General features: G+C 39.3%; 2 protein-coding genes across 6 annotated transcripts in view; both read left to right on the forward strand.

The window, feature by feature from the left end:
- The window catches only part of DNAH12 (dynein axonemal heavy chain 12), a 155,537-nt gene extending 153,565 nt beyond the window's left edge, over positions 1-1,972 (forward strand). Inside the window, 1 exon segment of the mRNA XM_042451361.1 lies at positions 1,640-1,972. Within this exon segment, the coding sequence (XP_042307295.1) occupies positions 1,640-1,830 (191 nt within the window). The 3' untranslated portion in view covers positions 1,831-1,972.
- A 1,719-nt stretch (positions 1,973-3,691) lies between these two features.
- Positions 3,692-21,057, forward strand: ASB14 (ankyrin repeat and SOCS box containing 14). 5 transcript variants are annotated; one of them, XM_042449132.1, is made up of 11 exons: positions 3,692-3,761; positions 5,936-6,164; positions 10,553-10,608; positions 12,296-12,427; positions 12,778-12,936; positions 14,817-15,062; positions 16,253-16,427; positions 16,937-17,019; positions 17,326-17,480; positions 17,876-18,029; positions 20,168-21,057. In XM_042449132.1, exons 2-11 carry the CDS (start codon positions 6,043-6,045, stop codon positions 20,344-20,346), a joined length of 1,461 nt encoding a protein of 486 aa, XP_042305066.1. In that variant the 5' UTR covers positions 3,692-3,761; positions 5,936-6,042; the 3' UTR covers positions 20,347-21,057. The 5 variants fall into 5 exon arrangements, with proteins under 5 accessions (XP_042305066.1, XP_042305062.1, XP_042305064.1 ...); XM_042449128.1 differs by having other exon boundaries at positions 16,937-17,480; positions 20,168-21,056; XM_042449130.1 differs by having other exon boundaries at positions 16,256-16,427; positions 16,937-17,480; positions 20,168-21,054.
- The last annotated feature ends 865 nt before the right edge of the window (positions 21,058-21,922 follow it).

Here is a 21,922-nt window from a genome sequence, read left to right on the forward strand (position 1 = left end):
GTTTAAAGACCTCCAAAGAAGGAGATTCCACCATTCTCCGAGGGGATGTGTTCCACTGTGAACAACCTGCTCAGGAGTTCCTCTAATGTTGAGGTGGCAATCTTCTATACCTGTAGCTTGCGTCCCTTGTTCCGTTGTTCTAGTCTCTGGAGCAGCAGGAAAAAAAGTTTGCTCATCCCAGCTTCCTAAATCTTTCTTATAAGGCATAGTTTCCAGATCCTTCACCATTTTGGTGGGCCCTCCTTTGGACATACTTGTCAACATTCTTTTTGAATTGTAATGCCCAGAACTGGAGTTTGTCCCGTTATCCACACTCCAGCCACATGGGGACTACTCAGAAAATATTGATGGCTGGTGCTAAACAAAGAAACAAGCCATCATCAGACTGGTTTCTGCAGTTCTAGTTGTAGTGTTCCTGTGTATTCAAGTGTGCAGTTAACCCCTAAAAATCAGGGTTAACATGCACCTGTAGAATGGATGCAGCCTCAGGCTAGCCCCCTCCCCAGGACCTTCCATTCAGACCCGAGAGAAATCTCAGAAGTAACCTGACCACAGGAGTTCATGCACTAGTAATGTTCAACTAGGACTACTGCAATGCCATACATGTGGAACTGCTCTTGAAGACAACTAGGGCCAAGCCGATGGCTGCAAGGAGCAATCTCAGGCTGCTCCCGCACGATTGCTCTGGGACCATGGACACAACAGTGCCAAAGGCTGCTTTGCCAGCCGTTTGGACTTAGGCAGCCTCGGAACAGCTTCCAGCCACTTCGGGGCATGTGGTCACCTAAATACATGCCCCAAGTGGCTCTATTGGCGGCCTGTTTTTTCAAGGCCTAGGAGGTTATATCTGTTGCAAAACGAGCCAGTTAGATTACTTAGTCCAATGGTCCAAACAGAATGAAAAAATAATCCAGTCTGAGACCACTTGAACTGCCCTGGCTCCATGCTACAGAATTCTGGGAATCTAGTTTTGGGAGACATTTAGCCTTTATCTGTCAAAGAGTCTGGTTTGCACCCTCAACTACAATTCCCAGGATTCTTGCACTGAGCCAGGGCAGTTAGCGGTCTCAAACTGCATTATTTCTGCAGTGTGTTTTGGACCTAATGTCTGGTAATACTATTTAAATTCCAAATGGCCTGGAGGTTTGATATTTCAAAGAGTGTCCCTTCTTATATATGCCTATATAAATGTTAAATTGATTTTATTGTAAACTGCCAAAACATCTTATGATAAAGAATGAGATATAAATATTTAAATGAATGAATTAGTTAGAAGTGTTGAGGTGGGTACAGTTGGCCACTTGAAGGCTATTTGAGAAGGCCCTAGGACTGTTTTAGGTCTGAAGTAGCCTTTGTAAAAACCCAAATGTGATTCTTGCTCTAAAGACTAACTATGGTGTGTTAACATGTTGTTAGCTCTTCAAATAAAATTGAACATTTAATTGTATTTAATTTAAATTAATCTAAATTAATTTAAATTAGATTTGAATTAAATTAAACTGTAAGAGATTAATTCATTAAGAGATTTCTGAATAAAAAAGAAAGCACAATTTATATAGCATTCTAAAAAATGGTGTTCTGGTTTTTTTTTTTAACCTTACAGCATAATAATTTTTTATTTTTTATTTTTCTTTTAAAGCAAAAAAATCAGACATAAAGAAAACAAATGCCTACATGTGTCCACTCTACAAGACAAGTGAACGTAAAGGAACACTTTCAACAACTGGGCATTCTACTAATTTTGTCATTGCACTAATGCTGTTAACTGATAAACCAGTCCAGCATTGGATTAAGAGAGGGGTGGCTTTGCTTTGTCAACTGGATGACTAATTTTGTAAAGTTCAGGATCAAATACTTACTAAACTGAATGTATATGTTTGTTCTCTTTTTCTGTTTTCCTTAAGCAAGCAGCTATTTTACAGATGTATTTAGGTCATATAGAGATTATATTTTGTATTGAATAAATGTTACTTCCTTGTAAAAATACTGGTTTGTCTTTCTCTTCTTTTATAGTGGGCTTGACTTACCCTATGGTCAAGTTGCAGTCTGGGGTAGTTGCGACACTGAGCGGCCTCCTCCATGGCCACTATCAGCTTCCTCCTTGCCAGGAGGCAATACAGGCCTCCCCTGGAAGAAAGTAGGAAATTCAGCCAATGCGGTTCAAACATGGTTTGAATCTTATTGGCTAAAGGGCCCTGGCTGGAGAAAGCCTGCAGTCTCCACTCTGGTCAGACAGCAGGCTATTTAGTCAGCTGTCCCCCGCTTTCAAGGTGGGTGAGCACCAAGTGAATTTTCAATTTGGTAAGCACCTTCACAGTAATCATCAAGTTTTCACTTGATGATTACTGTCATATATCTCTATGACTTTGTCACAACTTGGGGATGGGTTGACTTGGGACCTGGATCCAGGACTTCTTGTTGGGTGCCTTGTCAAGGGTAATTTTCAGAGGTCCTCTTATGGGATGGAGTGTATGGAGGGAGAAATGGAGATGTTCAGTCATGGGCCGAGGTGTTTACAGCAAACCCCAGGGAAGCAGGGGATGTTGCTGGGGGAGACACTCCAACTATGGTCAGCTCACTGACCAACAGGTGGGTTGATCAGTGCCTGGATCTGGATCTGCTGCTAAGTATCTAGCCTGAGAAGGTGGGGAAATTATGAACAATGAAGAGCTTTGTGGCTTTTTTGTTTTACATATAAGTCAATAATGTGAACTAGGTTAGGACAATAAAATGGTGTAAAACTGGTTAAGCTCACTCTGGTATAGCAGTTCAGAAAGCTAAATAATAATAATAATAATAATAATAATAGGATTTATTTATATGCCGCCCAATCACTGGGAATCCAGGTGGCTTACTACAGAGGGGATAATAATTAGACAGTTCCCTGCCCTCAGGCTTACAATCTAAAAAAACATGACACAAAAGGAGAAGGGAATGGTGAGGGGGAGGGGATCAGGTTCAGCATTCTTCTCTCCCTCTGAGGCCTGGACCAAGGCAGATGGACTGGAGGGAGGGCCTGTCCTTTCACTCCCTCCCAGGCCAGAAGATGACAGTTGGAAGGAGGGAGGGGAGGGCTCTTCCTCTTCAGGCCTGATGGCATTGGGCCTGTCCTTTCACTCCCTCTGAGGCCAGAAGATAAATAAACGTGGACATCCGTTTTTGAAAATTTAAATTTAAAATAGTTTGTGTCATCCAGCTAAAGGTAAGCAAACGTACACACAGGCATAATTATTTCAGTGGTCGAGATATGGACATGTTTTATTCACTCCCATTCAGTTCATTGGAAAATGGTCTTCACTGTTTTCCAAATTTACAGAAGGTATAGATACAATCTGAAACTTTTAGTGTAATTTATTGGCTCTTATAAATCTTTTAATTTATTAATCATTGAAAACTGCTTTGTTGAAAATTACATTTAGGCATATTCTGACAGAGTAAACAAATCCATTTTTTTTGCAGTTCTTGAAATGTGCATGCTCACCTAACTGCATCTAAGATATTCTGGTAAAAAATGTCTGGCCATTTGATCTTTTTTTATTCCCACCCCAGGGTCATGTCTCTTCTGCTAACCCTCATATAATCTTCATGGAGAAACTTGTGGACATGTCAGAGTGTCTTATGCACTGGTATTTATAGTAAGTTATTCATGGATATGGACTATGCAAGAGGCACAGATCATTTTTCAATACATCAAACATCACACTTAGACTTAACACAGGCTTAAAGTGCAAGAACTTTTCTGATTTGAATATGGAAGAAAGGTGAGATGAATGTGTGGTACTGTCGTGTTTTAAAATCATTTCCATATAATTTTAACTTTGTGATTTATTCCCAAAAGCAACAACTAATATTGTAGACTTAAGGTAGTACTGGGATTTTGTTAAATCTTGTTGCAAAGACAGTACAAAAAAGTCTACTTGTTTGACACTTTGATGGTTTTGTTATCAGTATTCACTACAAGTAAATGGGTGGATAGTTAATGTCTCCAATTTCCTATAGGCTACTAAGTATGAAAATGTGGATAACACCTTTTCACATATTAATGTAATAGATAACGCTAATGTTACCCTGAATCTTTTCAGTGTGTGACAAAGAAGTATTTTTTCAAATTGTTAAACTGGCAGAATCCAGGTACATTCATAACAATTGGAATTTTGCCATTACACAGCATAAATGTGTTACTTCATGTATTTATAGTTTGTTCCATTTTTTTTCCTTCATAAATTAAATAGTTCCGGGTACATTTAAAAAATGCCAGTACAAAATTATTTACCAATTAAAAATAATAATTGTAAGCCACTCTGATAGCCTTTAGGGCTGAAGGGCGGAGTATAAATACCATAAATAAATAATAATAAATAAATAATGATTTCCAATGCTGCCTATTTCTGTTCCAAAATGTAATGAATAAATACTACTAAAATAATAATAATAATAAGGAACCTTTGGGTTCTGGTTTTCATCTAATTTGCCCATTTAATCAGTTCTGCCTAATTACAGTAAATGTTTTCTACATGATTTAAATTTTAAATGTACATTTTGATGGTATCCAGGTACTCGTCCACTGAGTAACACAGCAAAAAATAACAAGGTGACATGGGGATCTAAAGTTGCTGTTGTTTCCCTCGTTAATTTCATCATGCCTATAGGAATCACTGAGATTGATTTGGCTTGATCTGCAGCAATGTATGGTATACAAACTTACATTAACTTGTCTTTGCTTCATTTTTTACTCCTATGCAATGTAATGATCTGATATAGTAGTGCGGTAGATTTATGCAGTTGCTGGATTATGATAAACTGAATCAAAAATTAATACAGATGTAGATGTTGACTTAGTACCCAAAAAACCCCACCAGTATTGTGGAAATGTTATCTTTTCTGAGCCAGTCTTTCCAAATGCTTGTGAGTTTTTCTTATTTTTTTAACCAATATTTCTAGTACACATTTTAAAAACTTACTCTGCACTATTTTACGCAAATGGATTGCAGATCTTTAACATATGCAGATTATATTTTTTTTATTTGTGCAATTGCGGCTAAATTTTAACACTGTGAAAAAGCTGACATAATGATGTAACACAGAGAAAGGTCCTGTGAAAGCACCTACGACACAAACATGACTCCACATTAGGATATTGGAAAAGCCACATTTACTCAGCCCTAATGATTGTGTGTGTTTGTTTTTATGAAGACTGGTTTACTCAGCAAACATCTACCATGAGATTATGATTAAGGCCAACTGTCATGAGATATTTAGGTCTTGGCTTCCCTCTTCTTTCCTTTGCTGTTTCACAGGGTGACTGGTTTTCCTTTGGTAAAAGATTGCAACTGTATGCTAGAGAGGAGTATCAGGTTGTGGATGTGTAGATATTTCAGGGGCACTTCACAGTGTTGCTTTAGGACCATTAAAGTGAATTCTGACATACAGTCAATAGCTGTCATCCCCGTCCGTGTCTAGGGACAAGCAGGAGCAATAATGGAGATTATCCCAGTCACCAGAATGTCCCATAAGCATTATGAATCTGTGCTCTAAACCTAATCACACATGAAAAACAAACTGATAAATGTGATATTACATAATGTTTCCCTTACTTTCCTCACTGGTTGTGTGTGAAAATTAGAATTATGACATGTTAATATTCTCTCTAGAGCTGTCTACAAAATTACACAGAATATCGCCCTACCAATGCTCTGTTATGGTAGGTTTCAGCTTGCCATTATATTAATTCTTCTTTTCTCCCTGTCATGTTTGATGTAATCCAAATTTGACTGCTTTTTCATATCTTAAGAATCATCCATTAATGGACAGAAAATTACACTAATGCTCAGAGGGAGATTGAGACCTGTTTTCTTTTGTTGTTATTTAGTGAAAGTAAAAAAAGATTACTATGCAAACCTATTTATCATTTAATATTTTTTCAACATACCTATAGTTACTGATGCCTCTGGAAAAACAGAAGAGTCTTTGAACTGGAAAGTCCAGCATAGGACAACTATTGAGTCCCGCCTGGTTTAGTGATCTGAGATACGTGGTTTTAATATGTATGATATTACTAATACAAACGATGATGTTGATGATGACATACCTACTCAATATGTCATTCAACAAAGCTTGCAGGATATTCACAAGAGCAAGACAGTGAATACAGAAAAGAATGATAGGTATGTATAACCTTCTGGATGTTTCTTTTAGCAGTAACTATGAAGTTATTTGTAAAAAAGTCTGAGACTTGCAAAATATTAAGAATTGTTTCTAGAATAATAATATGCTCATGTTATTTCCATGTTCAGTATAATTTATTTCATTTTTAGTCCATTCTTTATCCTATAAGGTCTCCACAGTGACTTACAAACTGATTTATCAAATATGAGGCAGTTCTTGCTGTAGGCTTGCAGTCTCAAGGACCTGACCCCAAAAGAGAAAAGATTGGAGGAGAGAGGCAAACTCTGTCACTAGGTTACTGATTATAAAACTAAACAGATACTGATTTGAGTAGAGAGGGACTGGAATCTAGTTGGTGACTTACACCAGAGGCCCTTAAATGCTCAGTTGGCACCAATGCTGGTTCCATTCTGGTACCAAGGAAAAATACAGCTTTTTATGAAAGCTTTTGGGACCTAATTGATTTCGTCCAAATTTACACATCCAAATGCTTTTAAATTGTCTTAAACTGATTTAACCTGATGTAAAATCTCTGGCTTTAACTTGTCAAATTGTTTAATATACTTTTAGTTTGCTTCACTTGATTTCATGGGATGCCTCTCTGAGAGATCATGACATGGGATAGGATGTAAATGTTCATGGGATGGCACAAGAATCAATCCACTATGACTGGCTTTATCCCCACATGCCATCTGTCAAGTGTCTCATTGGCATCCAATCTTTTTGTGGCTAAGGCATAGCAGTGGTGGGGAAGACAATAGCGAAAGCCATCTCTGTGAGGAGACAAAGTTGCCTTCTTGAATCCCCAGCTTCATCTCCGGACACGGGTAGTTTTCACTACTGCCCCCCCCCCCCACATCCATCACAGCACTTCTGGCCCCTTTTCCTCTACCACTGCCCCTCCTCCTCTGTTTTTGCCACTATCTTTTCTATCATTTTAATTATGCTGGAAAATAGGATCGTAGTCATATGTTCAGCATGTCATTGAGTGGAGCTTAAGGACAGATGAAGAGCTGCTGTTTTCTCATCCTCAGGAGTCAGAGGTGGAGGTGGAGATGGAAGTTGAGGGAGTAGGGCTGTCTACTAGCTTTGTCATCCCACAGTGGTGTCATCAGTGGAGATGGTGACAAATACGCTGTGGTCAAGGTAGAGTTTTATGCAGTGATCCAGCCAAGGTAAAGCATTGTACATTTTAATTAACCACATTCAGGCCTTTTTACTCTTCCTCTTACATACAGTAGGGCCTCTTTATTTAAGCATCTGTGGCTGGCAAACCCTGTTGTCCCTTATGGCGGCACATGCAAGGGGTTTTGCTAGTGGGTGCATACATCACACTGCCATTAAGCACAACGGGACTTGAGATCCCACATTTTTTGGTATCTGCAGTGTGTGTGGTGGGGTCTGGAACAGATTTCCTGTGGATACCAAGGTCCAAATGTAGCATGGTTTTTAGATAGGTTTCACAATTAGACAATTTGACAAAGGAGATTATCAGATGAGAGCAAAGTGGGTTGCTCCTGTCCTTAAACTGTGCTAATCGTGTGATTGGGAGCCAAAGATTAGCACACCCCCGCATGCTTATCTTAGCCTTCTGCCATCCATAAAGAGTAATGGAGCTGCCATTTGGTATTAACAAGAACTCCAATTAATACCAAATGACTGCTTCATTATTCTTTACAGATGGCAGAAGGACAGGATAAGCACACGGGGTGTGATACTCTTCACCCCAGTTGCGTGATTAGCACAGTTTAAGGACAGGAGCAAGCCGCTTTGCTCCCATCTGATAATCTCCAAGGGCATAATAGCTTAATTTTGACTGTGCTGTGCAATTTAGATAATTTTGTTCATTTAATTCTCCTGTGGAAATGAATGGGACTTAAAAGTACTTACCTTTTTGCCCATTACCTATCACTGGGTGCTGAATTCTATATAACTGAGGGTTGTTATAAGAACAATAAGTGACTAGTACACATTTATTCTGATCTTCTAAGTAGGACTGAAAATACATGGTGAAAAATTAGTAAACCAAAGGTGAGTGTAGACATACACATGGTGAGTGTTAAATTCTAATGTGTGGCGGATGGAGGAGAACCTAACATTTATTTTGTATGGTTTTGTTCTGTCCTTTTCTTGAAAAACAAAAAACAAGTTTTTCATCCAATCTTATGTATAAACCCAAACAACTCTAGAACAGCTAGAAAATATTGATAGGTGTAGCACAGCTATTTCACTGGAATTGAAAAATTGTAAACTGCATTCATCGAAATTGCCAACCATTTTTTGAAAAAAGCTGTCTCGATTTCATTATTGCCGTAGTCATTGTCTGTGTTGATATTGCCATCATCTGGCCATAAGGTAAATTTCTTGACATTTGCTTTTTTTTTCTTTTTTGTAAAAACTGAAAACGAAAGAGGCACTGATTTATATGATCCTTCTTCCTGCTAATTAGTAGATCCAGTTTTTTGTGCCACTCATTTCTGGACATATTTACTTGGAAGTAAGTTGTACTGTGTTCAGTAGGACTAAGATTTTGGCCTGTTTGGCAAGGCTGCTACCCATTACACAATCAGCATGCATCCCACCAAAGGATTTTAGGTGGCCCACGAGGGTGTGGAACAACTTCAAGGCTCCTCTGCTGCTAGGCCTTCTCCTGAGGAGAAGGCCAGGCAATAGAGGAGAAGGATGGGCAAATGCTTGCCCAGCAAGGTCCCTCTACCATCCAGCTTTCTCCTGAGGAGGAGGCTGGGCAGTGGAGGAGGACTAGGCTGGACAAATACTTGCCCTACAAGGCTCCTCTGCTGCTTGGTTTTCTGCTGAGGAGAAAGCCGGGTGGAGAATGAGGATGGGTGAACATTTCCAATGCTCCTCCGCTGCTCAGCTTTCTCTTAAGGAAAGGGACAGGCAGAGGAGGAGAAGGATGGAATATTAATTAATTGATTGATATTTAATTAACACCTATTTGCAGCCCAAAGAAATTAATAGAGGATGGAAACCTCATTTTTCAATAAGCTTTCTTGATTTGCTGCTCACAAGCCCTGATTCTAATTTGCAAGACACTGTGGTCCATCCATGTCACTACACGCAGATATTTTGTCCAGTCCTAAATAAATCCCCCTATTTAGACACCCAACAAACATGAATATCTGAATAGCTGAGTGATCTCTTAGCTTTTCAAAAGGGCTTCTATTAGAGTTAGAGGTCTATAGTCCCTAACCATAACCATACTTTGTAACAATAAAGTCTGAATGTGGCGTTTGTCATTTAGAATCTTGGTTTTGGTTTTGGCTTTGGAACCAGATGTAGAAAACAAGTAACTAAAGTGTGTGTCTTGTCCTTCAGGCCAAAATGGAACAACTAAAATTGCTTTTTAGCCAGATTTTGAAATATAGGCCGGAATCCTATTGCGATGTTATGTGCTAATGAATAAACTTACATGTAATACAATTGTGAAGATGCATAACATCCATATTCAATAGTGGGCTGCTGCTTCATAACTGTGCAGTAAGAACTGGCACAATAGGACAGCGCTCAGGAGATTCCAGTGGTGGTGGTGATGGCTGGCATCCTGTTAAGTAGTCATGAGATTGTAAACTGGACTTGTTGTTGTATGCCTTCAAGTAATTTCTTATTCAAATAAACCTGGGATAGGATTGCCTCGGGGTTGTCATAAGCTGGAAATGATTTAAAGTGCCATGTACATTGATGGTGCAATTATGAAGGTGAATAATGTAAAAACAACAACAGAGGGTGGGAAAGTGTCTGTAATGACTGGGAGAAAGTAACCACTGTCCCATTTGTGGCAATCTTTGATTTTTTTTTTTATTTTTATAGAGATGCTTCTGAAAATGCAGTATTAAGAGGTCAAGGTAGAAGGCAGTAGAATGAGAGAGGAAGACCACGTACCAGACTCAATCCAAGAGGACACAGCCTTAAGTCTGCAGGAACTGAGCAGAGCAGTTGAGGATAGGATGTCTTGAAAGTGCCTCATTCATAGGGCTGCTATGAGTTGAAGTCTATTTGGGGGCAGTTAACAACAAGAGCAACAAACCTCTTGGATTTGTGTTGGGACCCTCCATGGGAACTTAAAAACAAGTGTGTGTAGTAATCTAATTACTTTAGTAACATGGTTATATAATAAACCTGTCAATTTAATATAAACTGTATTTTTCTCGTTTAAATTCATTTTTACATTCTGCACTTATAAGGGGAAATCAGTATGCAAAGGGATCTTGTAGCACCTTTGAGACTAACTTTAAGAAGTTGAACTCAAAGGTGCTACGAGATCTCTTTGCATACTGATTTTCCAGACCAACACTGCTATATATTTGAATTATAAGGGGAAGTGGTTTTTTTTTTAATTTGAGTTATTATTTTGTTGTCTTTGTAGCTTTAGTTTTGCTACAAGTGAAAATCACAAGAAGATAATTGCTGCCATTCGGACAGTTAAGTGTCTTTGTTACTTAATGATGTATGCTTTGGCATGGGGGGGATTTCAGATGAAAAATAAAGCATTTACTTTGCTTTATGTCACATAGACTTTTAAATAACCAACTCGTAATGAACTACTGAGTGCTGAGAGATCATATGAAGCCCATATCATTTTAGTTGATAATTTGCCTTCCAGGCTTCCTGTCCATCTTAATCTTTTTTAAAAACCAACAAAACTGGAAAGCTGGCTTGCTACAAAGCCTCCAAAGTCACTTTTATGTCTGTTAATCCTGGGCATTTTCAGAGTCATTTTGTGAAAATAAAAATGCTGTGTGGATGCAGCCCAGTGCTTCCTTTTGAAGGTTATGTCTGGTTGCCCTGGAAAAATGTTAAGTGCTAGGATGGTGGTCCAGAGCATCTTGGAGGGCAAGAGGGAAATGGTGGTGGTGGTGGGGGGGAGCGGTGCTATGTTTGTGCCTTTTGACAGCTGTTTTGGTGTGGGACAGCATGCGGGCTTGTTTCCCTGTGTTTTGCATGGTGTGTTTTGTCAGGATTTAAAGCATTTGTGTTTTGTGTGTGTGTTTTTTGCTGTCTGTTTTGTATGGGTGTGAATGTTTTTACTTTTATGTGCATGTTTTTCTTTGAGTATCTCTAATTTACCTGTTGTTACATGGGTGCTTTGCACAGACAAATATGTAATTGTGAAGTCGAAGGCTTTCACTGCCAGCCTCCTTAGTTTTTTGTGGGTTTTTTGGGCTATGTGGCCGTGTTCTAGAAGAGTTTTTCCTGATGTTCCTGAAGATGCCAGCCATAGATGCTGGCAGATGTCAGGGAAAACTCTTATAGAACATGGCCACATAGCCTGAAAAACCCACAAAAAACTATAAATAATTTGTAACTGCAAAGAGGTTAGCCCCTTCTCTGGTTTGTACTCAGGTCTCCTTCCCATTGCACAATGATAGACACTATGGCTTTAACTTTAATTGCCATGGTTGCCCCATGTGTGATGGGGCTCTAGAGTTCCCTAGGAGAGAATTCTAAATACTTCACAAAACTACAGATCCCATGATTCCTTAGGATGCAGTCATGGCTGTTAAAGTGGTATAAAAGTACTATCATTGTGTAAGTGTAAGAAACCTCAGTTTCATAGCAAGTTATGATTCTCTATTTTGCAATGCATACCCCACCTCTGCCTTGTACTTAGGATCTAGGGCAGGTTATTTTTCTTTTACAGTTTGCTTTCTGGTGGGCAAATGAGTGTTTATCCACTCACTACAAACATTTTATGAATGAGCAAGTACTGTTCAGTGGCAGACATTTTGAGAACATACCAATGGCATCGTTAAAATTCCCAGTGTGCCCACTGGTCCACACAGGCCCTGCTTTTCACTAGAGTTCATTAAAGTTAACAATATTTAGAATTATCTTAGCAAGTACATTTCTATACCACTTACCGACGTACTAAGCGGTTTACAATATGTAAACTAATTGCCCACAACAAGCTGGATACTCGTTTTAGAGACCTATGGAAGAATGCTAGGTTGAGTTGACCTGGAGTCCCTGGCTAGTATTGAACTCTATATGCTGGTATTGGTTTGTGAATGAGTGACTGCAGTACAGGCATGTAACCACTGCACCACCAGGGCTCTTTGACTTTAAAGTACATCAGTATACATTGTTCTGGCTGTTATATCCTCAACAGGTGAAGAAGCGGCTCTGCTCAAGCTGATGAGGAATGGCTCTGCTTTTCAGGAGACAGACGGAGAAGGTTGCCTCCCTTTGCATGAAGCTGCATCACAACCAAATAAGAATATTCTAGAAATAACTCTGAAAGGTGAATCCATTGTGGGTTTTTCTCAAGGCTGATTTGTATAATCTTTTGGGAGCCCCCAGGTCCAATTTAGGAAAAAGGTGGCATATAAGTAAGTAAGTAAGTAAGTAAAGAAAGAAAGAAAGAAAGAAAGACAGTCAGCCCTTCCCTTATGTGGGGGATCCGTTCCAGATACACCCACCCCAGTGTAAGGGGGAACCATCCATGCTCATGCACACACACCATTCATTTAATTGTACTGCAGCTTCAGCGTAAGCTGAAAGCTGCATAAACAAAGCCCGCATACGGTGAGGGCTGATTGTAAGTTATTTTGCTATGTAAACATATGTCTGTTTGTCATGGTTTTCTTTCAGCTTCCCACTGCATTGTATGGCAGCAGACAAACCTGAAAGGAGAAACACCTCTGTTTTTAGCAGTGGACAAGTGTCTTGCAAAAAATGTACATTTTCTGCTCCTCAATGGCTTTAATCCTGATGTTAGAAATGAAGAAGGAGATTCTGCTTTAATCGTTGGTAAAACAAATTATACTTTTTCTCTGCCAGTCTTTAAGTACTGTTATTATATTTAAATTGGTTTGTGCATATTGAACATGCATATCACACAAAGATCTGAGATACAGTTGCCTGTTTTGTGCTCAGTGACCCATGGACTTGTTTCTGCTCTGTCATTCTTACTCTAAATGTGCCTCACAATTTCCAAAGCCCATCTCTTCCCACTATCCCTGCTACCACAATTGCACTTTCCTACTCTTTTTGCCTCTTTAGGAACAGACTGAAATATGTAGGTGCTTCAGAATCTAAGGCTGAGTTATCTCAGCCGGCTAGTGGATGGACAGCCTCTGGCACAGTAAGCTTGGAAAACGTTTTGAAGAACATATGCTTCTCAATTTACAGGCTGAGTGTCCCTTATCTGAAATGCTTGGGACAAGAAATCTTTTGGATTTTGGAATATTTGCAGATAGGTAGGTAGGTAGAGAGAGAGAGAGAGAGAGAGAGAGAGAATCTTGGAGACTGAACCCAAGTTTAAACATGAATTTTAATTTTGTGTTTACCTTATACACATAGCCTGAAGGTAATTTTATACACAATGTTTTAAATAATTTTGCACATGAAACAAAGTTTGTGTACACTGAACCATCAGAAAGCAAAGCTGTCATTAGCTCAGCCACTTATGTGGACAATTTTGGAATTCTGGATAAGGGACATTCAATCTGTATTATGATTTTGCTCAATTATGGAATTATGATTCTGAACATATACTATAGAAGGTATGTGAAAAGCCAGTGGGGTTCTCTTTCAGGTTTTTTTTTTCATAGAATGAAACCCTAAAACTGCATCAGCATGCAGCTGTTGTTCCCACAGAACACTTTAGCCTGCTGCCTTCTTCTGTCCTCATGGGTTGGAAGAGGGGGGTTGCTTGGGGGTGTTGCCTGCCTAGAGCAGATCAGTTGGTTTCTCTGGGTGCAGTGTTCCCATGCAGATGGGTGGCTGAGATTGCAAGTCTCGCTGGGCTCCACTTATTCTGAGGCACTGTTCTTCCTGTTATGATAGTGTCCTGTAGAATGAGGTTACTTGGAGAGGAAGTCCATTATTAGCTTCAGAGAATCTTAATGATCTATGGAGAGCTCCACTGTTCTCTTGGGCAAAAATGGTATGATACCACTATGATCAGGTCTGGTCTCTTTGGCAATGGAGGACTCAGAATTTTTCTTCATACCGAACATTCTTCCTCCAGAGGCAGAACTCATTGGTCTGTGGATTGTTCAGCCATGGGTCTTGCTGCAATCAAGTATCACATGCCACTTGATGAGGTTATTTTCCTCTGAGTCATGCAGGGTCCAAAAGGACAACATTATCACTTCTTCTGAATAGAGTGAGATTAGGGGAGCTGCTTTAGCCTCGGGAGAGCCCTGCATAAAAAGACTCATAAAATCAGCCCTCCATATACTGTACACGGATTATTTTTATCCATGAAGTGAAGCATCCACAGTTTGAAAATATATTTAAAATACATATTCCAAAAAGCAAACCTTGAATTTTTTTCCATTTTATGTAAGAGACACCATTTTACTATACTATTTTATGAAGTGGGACTTCAGCATCCATGGATTTTGGTGTCCATAAGGTGTCCTGGAATCAAATCCCAGCTGATACCAAGGTCCCACTGTATTTGTGTTCTGTTTTTTTTTAAATCTACAATGAAAAATGAGCTTCATTCTAACTTTAGCCTTTTCCATTCTATGTGACCTTTATTGCTGCATATAAATACCATGGGACAGCAAAGTAAAAGGTTTGTCCTGAGATGGTTTCACAGGAGACAGAAGCATTTCTCTTTAGTGTCTTTTAAAGTGAACCTTTTAAATTTCCTCTTTCCAATTTTATTTTTTTTACAGCTATTAAACACAACTCTTATGAAATTGCTTCCTTGCTGATACAATTTGGTGCTGATGTCAACCTACAATGTATAAATAAGAGGACAGCTTTACATGAGGCAGCCAGGCTAGGCTTAAAAGATATTGTGGAGCTTCTGCTTTGCTCGAAAGCAGACCCAGATCCACGGAGTTCCTATGGACTGACACCTTTAGCCCTGGCAGCACAGAATGGGCATACGGAAATTCTGGAAATCTTACTGCATAAAGGTGAGAACTAGTATACCTTGAAAATTAGATGTGCAGTTTAAATCTCATTAGTTTTCTGGCAAATGAATGTTTATGTGACATGTTAAGTGCATATTCACTTCCTAATGTTTAATGCAGGATATTAGAAATTTAGTCTGCCTTCTGTGAGGAGGAGATATAATAGTCTGTACTATGTTGAATGGGGGGGAAAGCTTTGTCCAGGTATAATTGGATATACTTTCTGAGTCCTCAGTGGACTCATAGCAGTCAGTCTGCAAGTCAATCATATCTAATGTGATAGTGCAGATCTTTTCATGGTCCACACAATTCAGGTTGATCATAAAGTGTATAGTACATATTGGCTCAGTAAGTTAGGGTGTTTGGTTAAGCATACCTGTTCAGTATTCTTTATTGGTATATTTGGCGTGCTTTTACAGTGCAGATGTGTTCACAAATGCTACTGGCTTAGCTCGTCTCAAGTTGCTATAAAGGAGGAGCTTGGAATCAGTAAAACAGTTAATCTTATTTCCTTAGAACATTAAAATGTGGCATAGTTGGTAAACAGGTAAATGTTGACATGAATGTCTAGTTGTAAGCAACTGTAGGGGGTGGTGCTCATCCCCATTACTAAGCTGAAGAGTCAGTTTTCTGCAAGGACTGCTCTGGTGGTCATGACTGCACTGAATGCTGTTACCTTCCCACCGAAGTGGTACCTACCTATCTACTTGCATTTGCTGGCAGAAGCTGGGACTAGTGACAGGAGCAAACCCCATCATGCAGCACTCGGGCCTCAAATTGCCAACCTTCCAGTCTTCCAATCATCAGAATTGGCAATTTAACCACTAAGCCACCGCATCCCTGACATAGTTGGTAGATAGTACTATACCAGTTTAGTAAGAGACAGGTAAGTTTGCTGGGATATTTGGTAGCAGCAAATGAGTGCATATAGGGAAATGTAATCTGCTACTCCCATTTTGACTTTGACAGCCTTTCTCTTGTGCAGCATTCTTCAGCCTCAGTAAAGCCCTGCACTAGAATCATATAAGAGATTAATAGACTAATATTGAGCCTATAGTCTCACATTCTTGCAAACAAATCAACTTATTGCAATATATTTCTTCTTCAAAGAGCTAGAATTAGCAATATCACTGGCCGTTCGGGTCTTCGGCTACATGGGTAAACTCACTAAACCTCTATTACTCTTTCCCAAGCAGGTGTCAATGTTCTTTCCCAGGCATCCGATTGTGCATCCATATTATTTGAAGCTGCTGGAGGAGGAAATCCAGATTGTGTCTCTCTCCTTTTAGAGTATGGTGCTGATGCCAATGTACCAAAGCATTCAGGTCATCTGCCTATCCACAGAGCTGCTTACAGAGGACACTTCTTGTGAGTTAGAATATTCTGACTTGGTGTATGAAGTTGGGGTGGTGGGGTACCTCAATAGTCATAAAATCAGCCCTGTAGTTTGTCACATGTCTGTGGAGATCAAGAGTACCTTAGAGGTGAGTAGTTTGTCAGGTTACCATGACCAGATGCAAAAAGGCCCCCTGCACCTTTAATAACTGCAAAGAAGAGAAATTATTGAAGCAACCCATGTACGGACAGGTTGCTTACCTGTAACTGTGTTTTTTTGGACTGATCATCTGTGACCTCACATAACATGGGATCTCTGTGCCTGCACAGTGCAACTTTCAGAGCTTCCAAACATTTTTATTTTCCTTTTGCTCTTGTGATCCTTCTTCGTTGGCTCTCATTTTTAAAGTGTTGGCTGGGAAAGGGACTGGCAAACACTGCACAACCGAGAGCCACTATTCATGCCTGCTTTGTCTCTGTTGCCTTGTCGTCATGACTGAATTATTCTTGAATATTTTGGATGTCTTTCCTTTCCTTCTCAGAGCTTTGCAGATTTTGGTTCCAGTGACGCATTACTCTGCCATAAAGGAAAGTGGAATCAGTCCAGTTCACTCTGCAGCAGCAGGTGGGCATCCTCAGTGCCTCGAGTTCCTTCTAAAATCTGGTTTCGATGCTAATTTTATGTTGCATCAAAGAATTCGCAAAGGTTATGATGATGAGAGAAAGTCAGCCTTGTATTTTGCTGTTTCTAATGGGGATATTACCTCAGCTCAGCTGCTCCTGGAAGCTGGAGCGCTACCAAATCAAGACCCAGTTAACTGTCTCCAGTTAGCCTTGCGGATGGGCAACTATGAACTCATTAGTCTCCTACTTCGCCATGGGGCAAATGTGAACTACTTCTGCAGGGTTAACACAACACATTTCCCATCAGCTCTGCAGTACACACTGAAGGATGAAGTCATGTTAAGAATGTTGCTGAATTATGGATACAATGTTCACCGCTGCTTTGACTGTCCTCATGGAAACAACGTGCATGCCCAGTACATATTTGAAGGGTGGACCTCAACTGTTATCAAAGACACAATGGTAAGTACTTCCTGTGGGAGGGAAGCTTTTTCTGCCTTGATGGATTCCAAATCTGGAAGTGAGGCTCAATGGGTGTTGGGACCTTTTTAAAAAAACTGAAGCTGAATCTACAAATTGAAGGAGAGATATACACAATCTACACATTACTGTTTCAAGGGAATCACGGGATTGCAGAACTGAGTGCCATTCTTAAAAAAAAGTCCTCTATAGAAGAAATTACAGGTGCTTGCTTATCTAATTGTAGCTAGTGCTGCTTTTGCCTAATTTTATTAGCTGTATAGTAGATTAGCAATTGGATTTGTGGGGAAGGACTGAAGGTCTACTAGGTTCGTTCTCTTCAGTCATGCAAAATGCTGAATTCTGTGGGCTCACACTTTTCTGTTCTTCTTTCTCAGTTCTGTGAAGTTATTACTCTATCATGGTTAAGGCACCTATCTGGGAAAGTAGTGCGTGTGATGCTAGATTACGTTGATCATATCCAAATCTGCGCTAAGCTTCAAGACGTTCTTCAAGAACAAGAACTGTGGCCAGAAATTCATGCAATTTTGAGTAAGTACAGTTAGCATCTATCGAAAGGTGAATTGCGGGGATGAATGAAAATGGGTATATTACAATCCTCAAACTGATAAGGATTTTGTAATTAAACAGTTACTGGATTTTGCTAAAAGACAAGATTATTGCTGTTATTTTGGGTCATGAAGGAACTTCTGCATTAAATAATTTTGGTAATCTATAACAGTCTCTTCACCACATTACTACAGATAAAACAGATGTGTACATACCCAAATGAAAAGTATCAGCAATCTCTTCAAATAACTTACTATTTAATATTTTATTTAATTCTATCACAATATTTTAATCCAGCCTAATAAATCTCAGCAGGATATAATTAGCATGAGATCAGCATGAAAAAAAAAAGCCAATTCAAATTCCAAATTTGAACCCAAATGGGACTCTGCATGTAGGCCTGGGATGGGGGAGGTTATGGGTTGCCACAGCCAAAAGACCAAGAAAACCCCATGATACAGCCACCATAAGTTGGAAATATCTTGAACACCACCTTGAAGTCCAATTGACTTATATTGGCAGCCAATCCAGTTCCGTTAAAGTATGTATTAGTAATGCTACTATATGCAGTTCCCATCAACAGCATAGACACTGCATGCTTGCAGCTGCTGTCATCTTCAAGTACAAACTCGTGTAGAATACTTTTTAGTAATCTGGATGGAAAATCACCAAGCATGGAGTAGTATAAGACAAAATAAATGTTTTCTAATTATTTAGTTCCTTTATATTAAATATAAACTATAGACTGACATTACTTCTGCTTTTCTACTCTTGTGACTTCCTTATATACCCCAAAACTTCACTGGTTTTATGCTGAGAGTTCTCCTTTATTTAGTATTGTGATAATACAATCATAGAGTTGGAAGAGACCGCAAGGGCCATCCAGTCCAACCCCCTGCCATGCAGGAAATCCAAATCAAAGCATCTGACAGATGGCCATCCAGCCTCTGTTTAAGACCTCCTAGGAGGGAGATTCCACTACACTCCGGGGGAGTTTGTTCCACTGTTGAACAGCCCTTACTATCAGGAGGTTCCTCCTAATGTTGAGGTGGAATCTCTTTTCCTTTAGCTTGCATCCATTGCTCCAGGTCCTAGTCTCTGGAGCAGCAGAAAACAAGCTTGCTCCTTCCTCAATATGACATCCCTTCAAGTATTTAAACAGGGCTATCATATCACCTCTTAACCTTCTCTTCTCCAGAATAAACTTCCCCAGCTCCCTAAGGCTTTCCTCATAGGGTATGGTTTCCAGACCTTTCATCATTTTATTCACCCTCCTTTGGACACGCTACAGTTTCTCGATATCCTTTTTAAATTGCGGAGCCCAGAATGGGACACAATATTCCAGGTGGGGCCTGACCAGAGCAGAATATAGTGGCACTATTACTTCCCTTGATCTAGACGCTATACCTTTATTGAAGCAGCCTAAAATTGCATTGGCCTTTTTAGCTGCTGCATCACATGGTTGACTCATGTTGAACTTGTGGTCTACTTGGTCTCCCAGATCCCTTTCACATGTGATGACCTACATACAACTAAACCCAGAAATGTCTGTACTCATGTTGTACTGAAGGAACATGATGAACATGAACCATATTCACCACAGACCTCCAAGTGTGTCATGTTACATGTGATATTAAACATACATAATCTACAGGATTTTTCATCCCTTGACAACACATTCAATAGGTGTTACAGAAGCCAACCCAATGTTTTGATTCTTGCTTTTCTGTATAAACCATCCTTGATTAGACAATACCTTGGAAAATCTCCTAGCAGCCAACTGTTTTATTGTGACCAATAATATACTTAATCTTTTAATGTTGCTTTTTACATTATATTATTTCAAAAATAATCTCAATTTCTGTTATTCTGAGAGCTTTCACTATCCTGAACATTTTTGACAGGTGACTTTTATCTCATTCGCCATAAGAAGATCATTAACCCCATTTTACAGATGGAAACCAAGGCTGAAATGACAAAGACTTGCCACTGTGGCTGCTCAGTGACTTGACACCAGCTGTATCCCACTCCATTCCTTAGGAATATAAGGCTGAGCTAGGCTTCAAAATGAGGTGCAAGGATGGATAAATTGTATAATAATAGAATATGTTTATTTCCAGCAAACGCCCGTTCTTTGAAACATCTCTGCCGTCTGAGAATCCGGAAATGTTTAGGCCGCTTGCGTCTACGCTGTCCTGTCTTCTTGACCTTTCTACCACTACCAAACCGTTTGAAAGAATATATACTCTATAAGGAGTATGATCTGTATGGACAAGGAAATCTGGAAGGAATCTACTAATTCAGATGTGGTGGAGGGCGTCCTATATGCATTTTATATACATACAAATTATAGCTTATGTAATTGTTAGAAAAAAATATGTGGGGGAAAATCATGTGGGAGAAATCAAGCAATTTGAATAATTTTTAATAAAATATTTTGATGGATAAAAAGCATGACATTCCATCATCTGTAGAAGTATATATTCCTCTTGAATAATGTGTTGCGGAGGGCTTAAAGATTTATTAAAAATTGTCATCTAATCAGGTGACTTTAAAAAGAATAAATACTACACTACTGCTTTCCCATGAACTATATAGTAGCTCATTACTACAACAAAGGAACAAAATTAAATTACTGACTAGATGGGCTCTCCCATCACTGGATAATCAGTTTATTCTATCTGGGTCAGTAGGCAATATCAAGTATTTCAATAAATGTACATTTCTTTCTGACAAACTGAATGCTTAGTGTAAATTCTTGTGAACACTGTGACACACAAAAATGGGCCCTACATGGAACGTCCTGTGGTTGAACAGCTTTTCGTGGCAACTCTATCTCTCCTCCCTGAAATACATACTTGGGCACACTAAAGCTACTGCCCCTTTCCTTTTTGTCCAGTTTAACACATTCATTCAACTGTTCAACAAGATGCCAGCCAAAGATGGGTATCAGCCTTTGCATAACACACTATTCTTCCTTATTTTCAGGCAAATTAAAGGTATTTTTCCAGCTGTTGATTTTTTTAAATTTAAGTACAATATATGATTATCTGACTAATATGAAATGCATGGATAAGATTCTTGGTTGACTGACAGACTTAAAATACATTTGACAAAGATTTCAAGTAATTCTGAATGCTTGGATACATCCTGAACCTTTGGGGAGCAATAGCAAACAAAATATTTATGAAATCATTACAGAAATCCACCTTTAAAATTGACTGGACTTCACTGAAATCCTCCACACAGTTTTATTGTTAATATCTAGATTTCAATCTGTAATTTGACAATATCAAGTTGACAATCATTGGTTATTTATTAATACAAGAATTAAGGGAAATTATGTTACACTCTTTAAAGCAATGCAAAAATCACATCCACTGGAATAGGCCCAAACTATTACTTTACTTGTAAGAATTTGACCAATCCACTATACTGTAAAAATCCCTTAAATTGTTGTACAGACTTTGTGGCTTGCTTACAAATCTTATCATGGAGCATTGTTCCTTCAGAGTTACATGCTTGATTATTCTTCCTACTAAGCTGGATCATGTTTTCTTTGGTGATGGGTGTGGAACCATTTAGCTAGAGAGGGGAGATGCATGCCCTTCAATCCAACCTCTTTGCAGGCCAAATGATGACCTACAAGGGATGGATACTCAGCTTTGCTTCTTTTCTGCCTTCCCTACATGATGAGTGGAGATGGAAGAGGAGTGAAACTGAGTGTGCAGGGTACAATGGAATACACCCTGTTGTTATCTCCCACCACTCACCACTAGCTTCCTGGAACTGGGGCATCTGGAGGGCTCTTCCAGGACATTGGCATGACAATGGGGAGCCTAGACTAGCACCCATCTGTTTTTGACTGGTGGATT

This window comes from Sceloporus undulatus, chromosome 2 (assembly GCF_019175285.1).
Source record: "Sceloporus undulatus isolate JIND9_A2432 ecotype Alabama chromosome 2, SceUnd_v1.1, whole genome shotgun sequence".
NCBI classification, from domain to species: Eukaryota; Metazoa; Chordata; class Lepidosauria; order Squamata; family Phrynosomatidae; genus Sceloporus; species Sceloporus undulatus.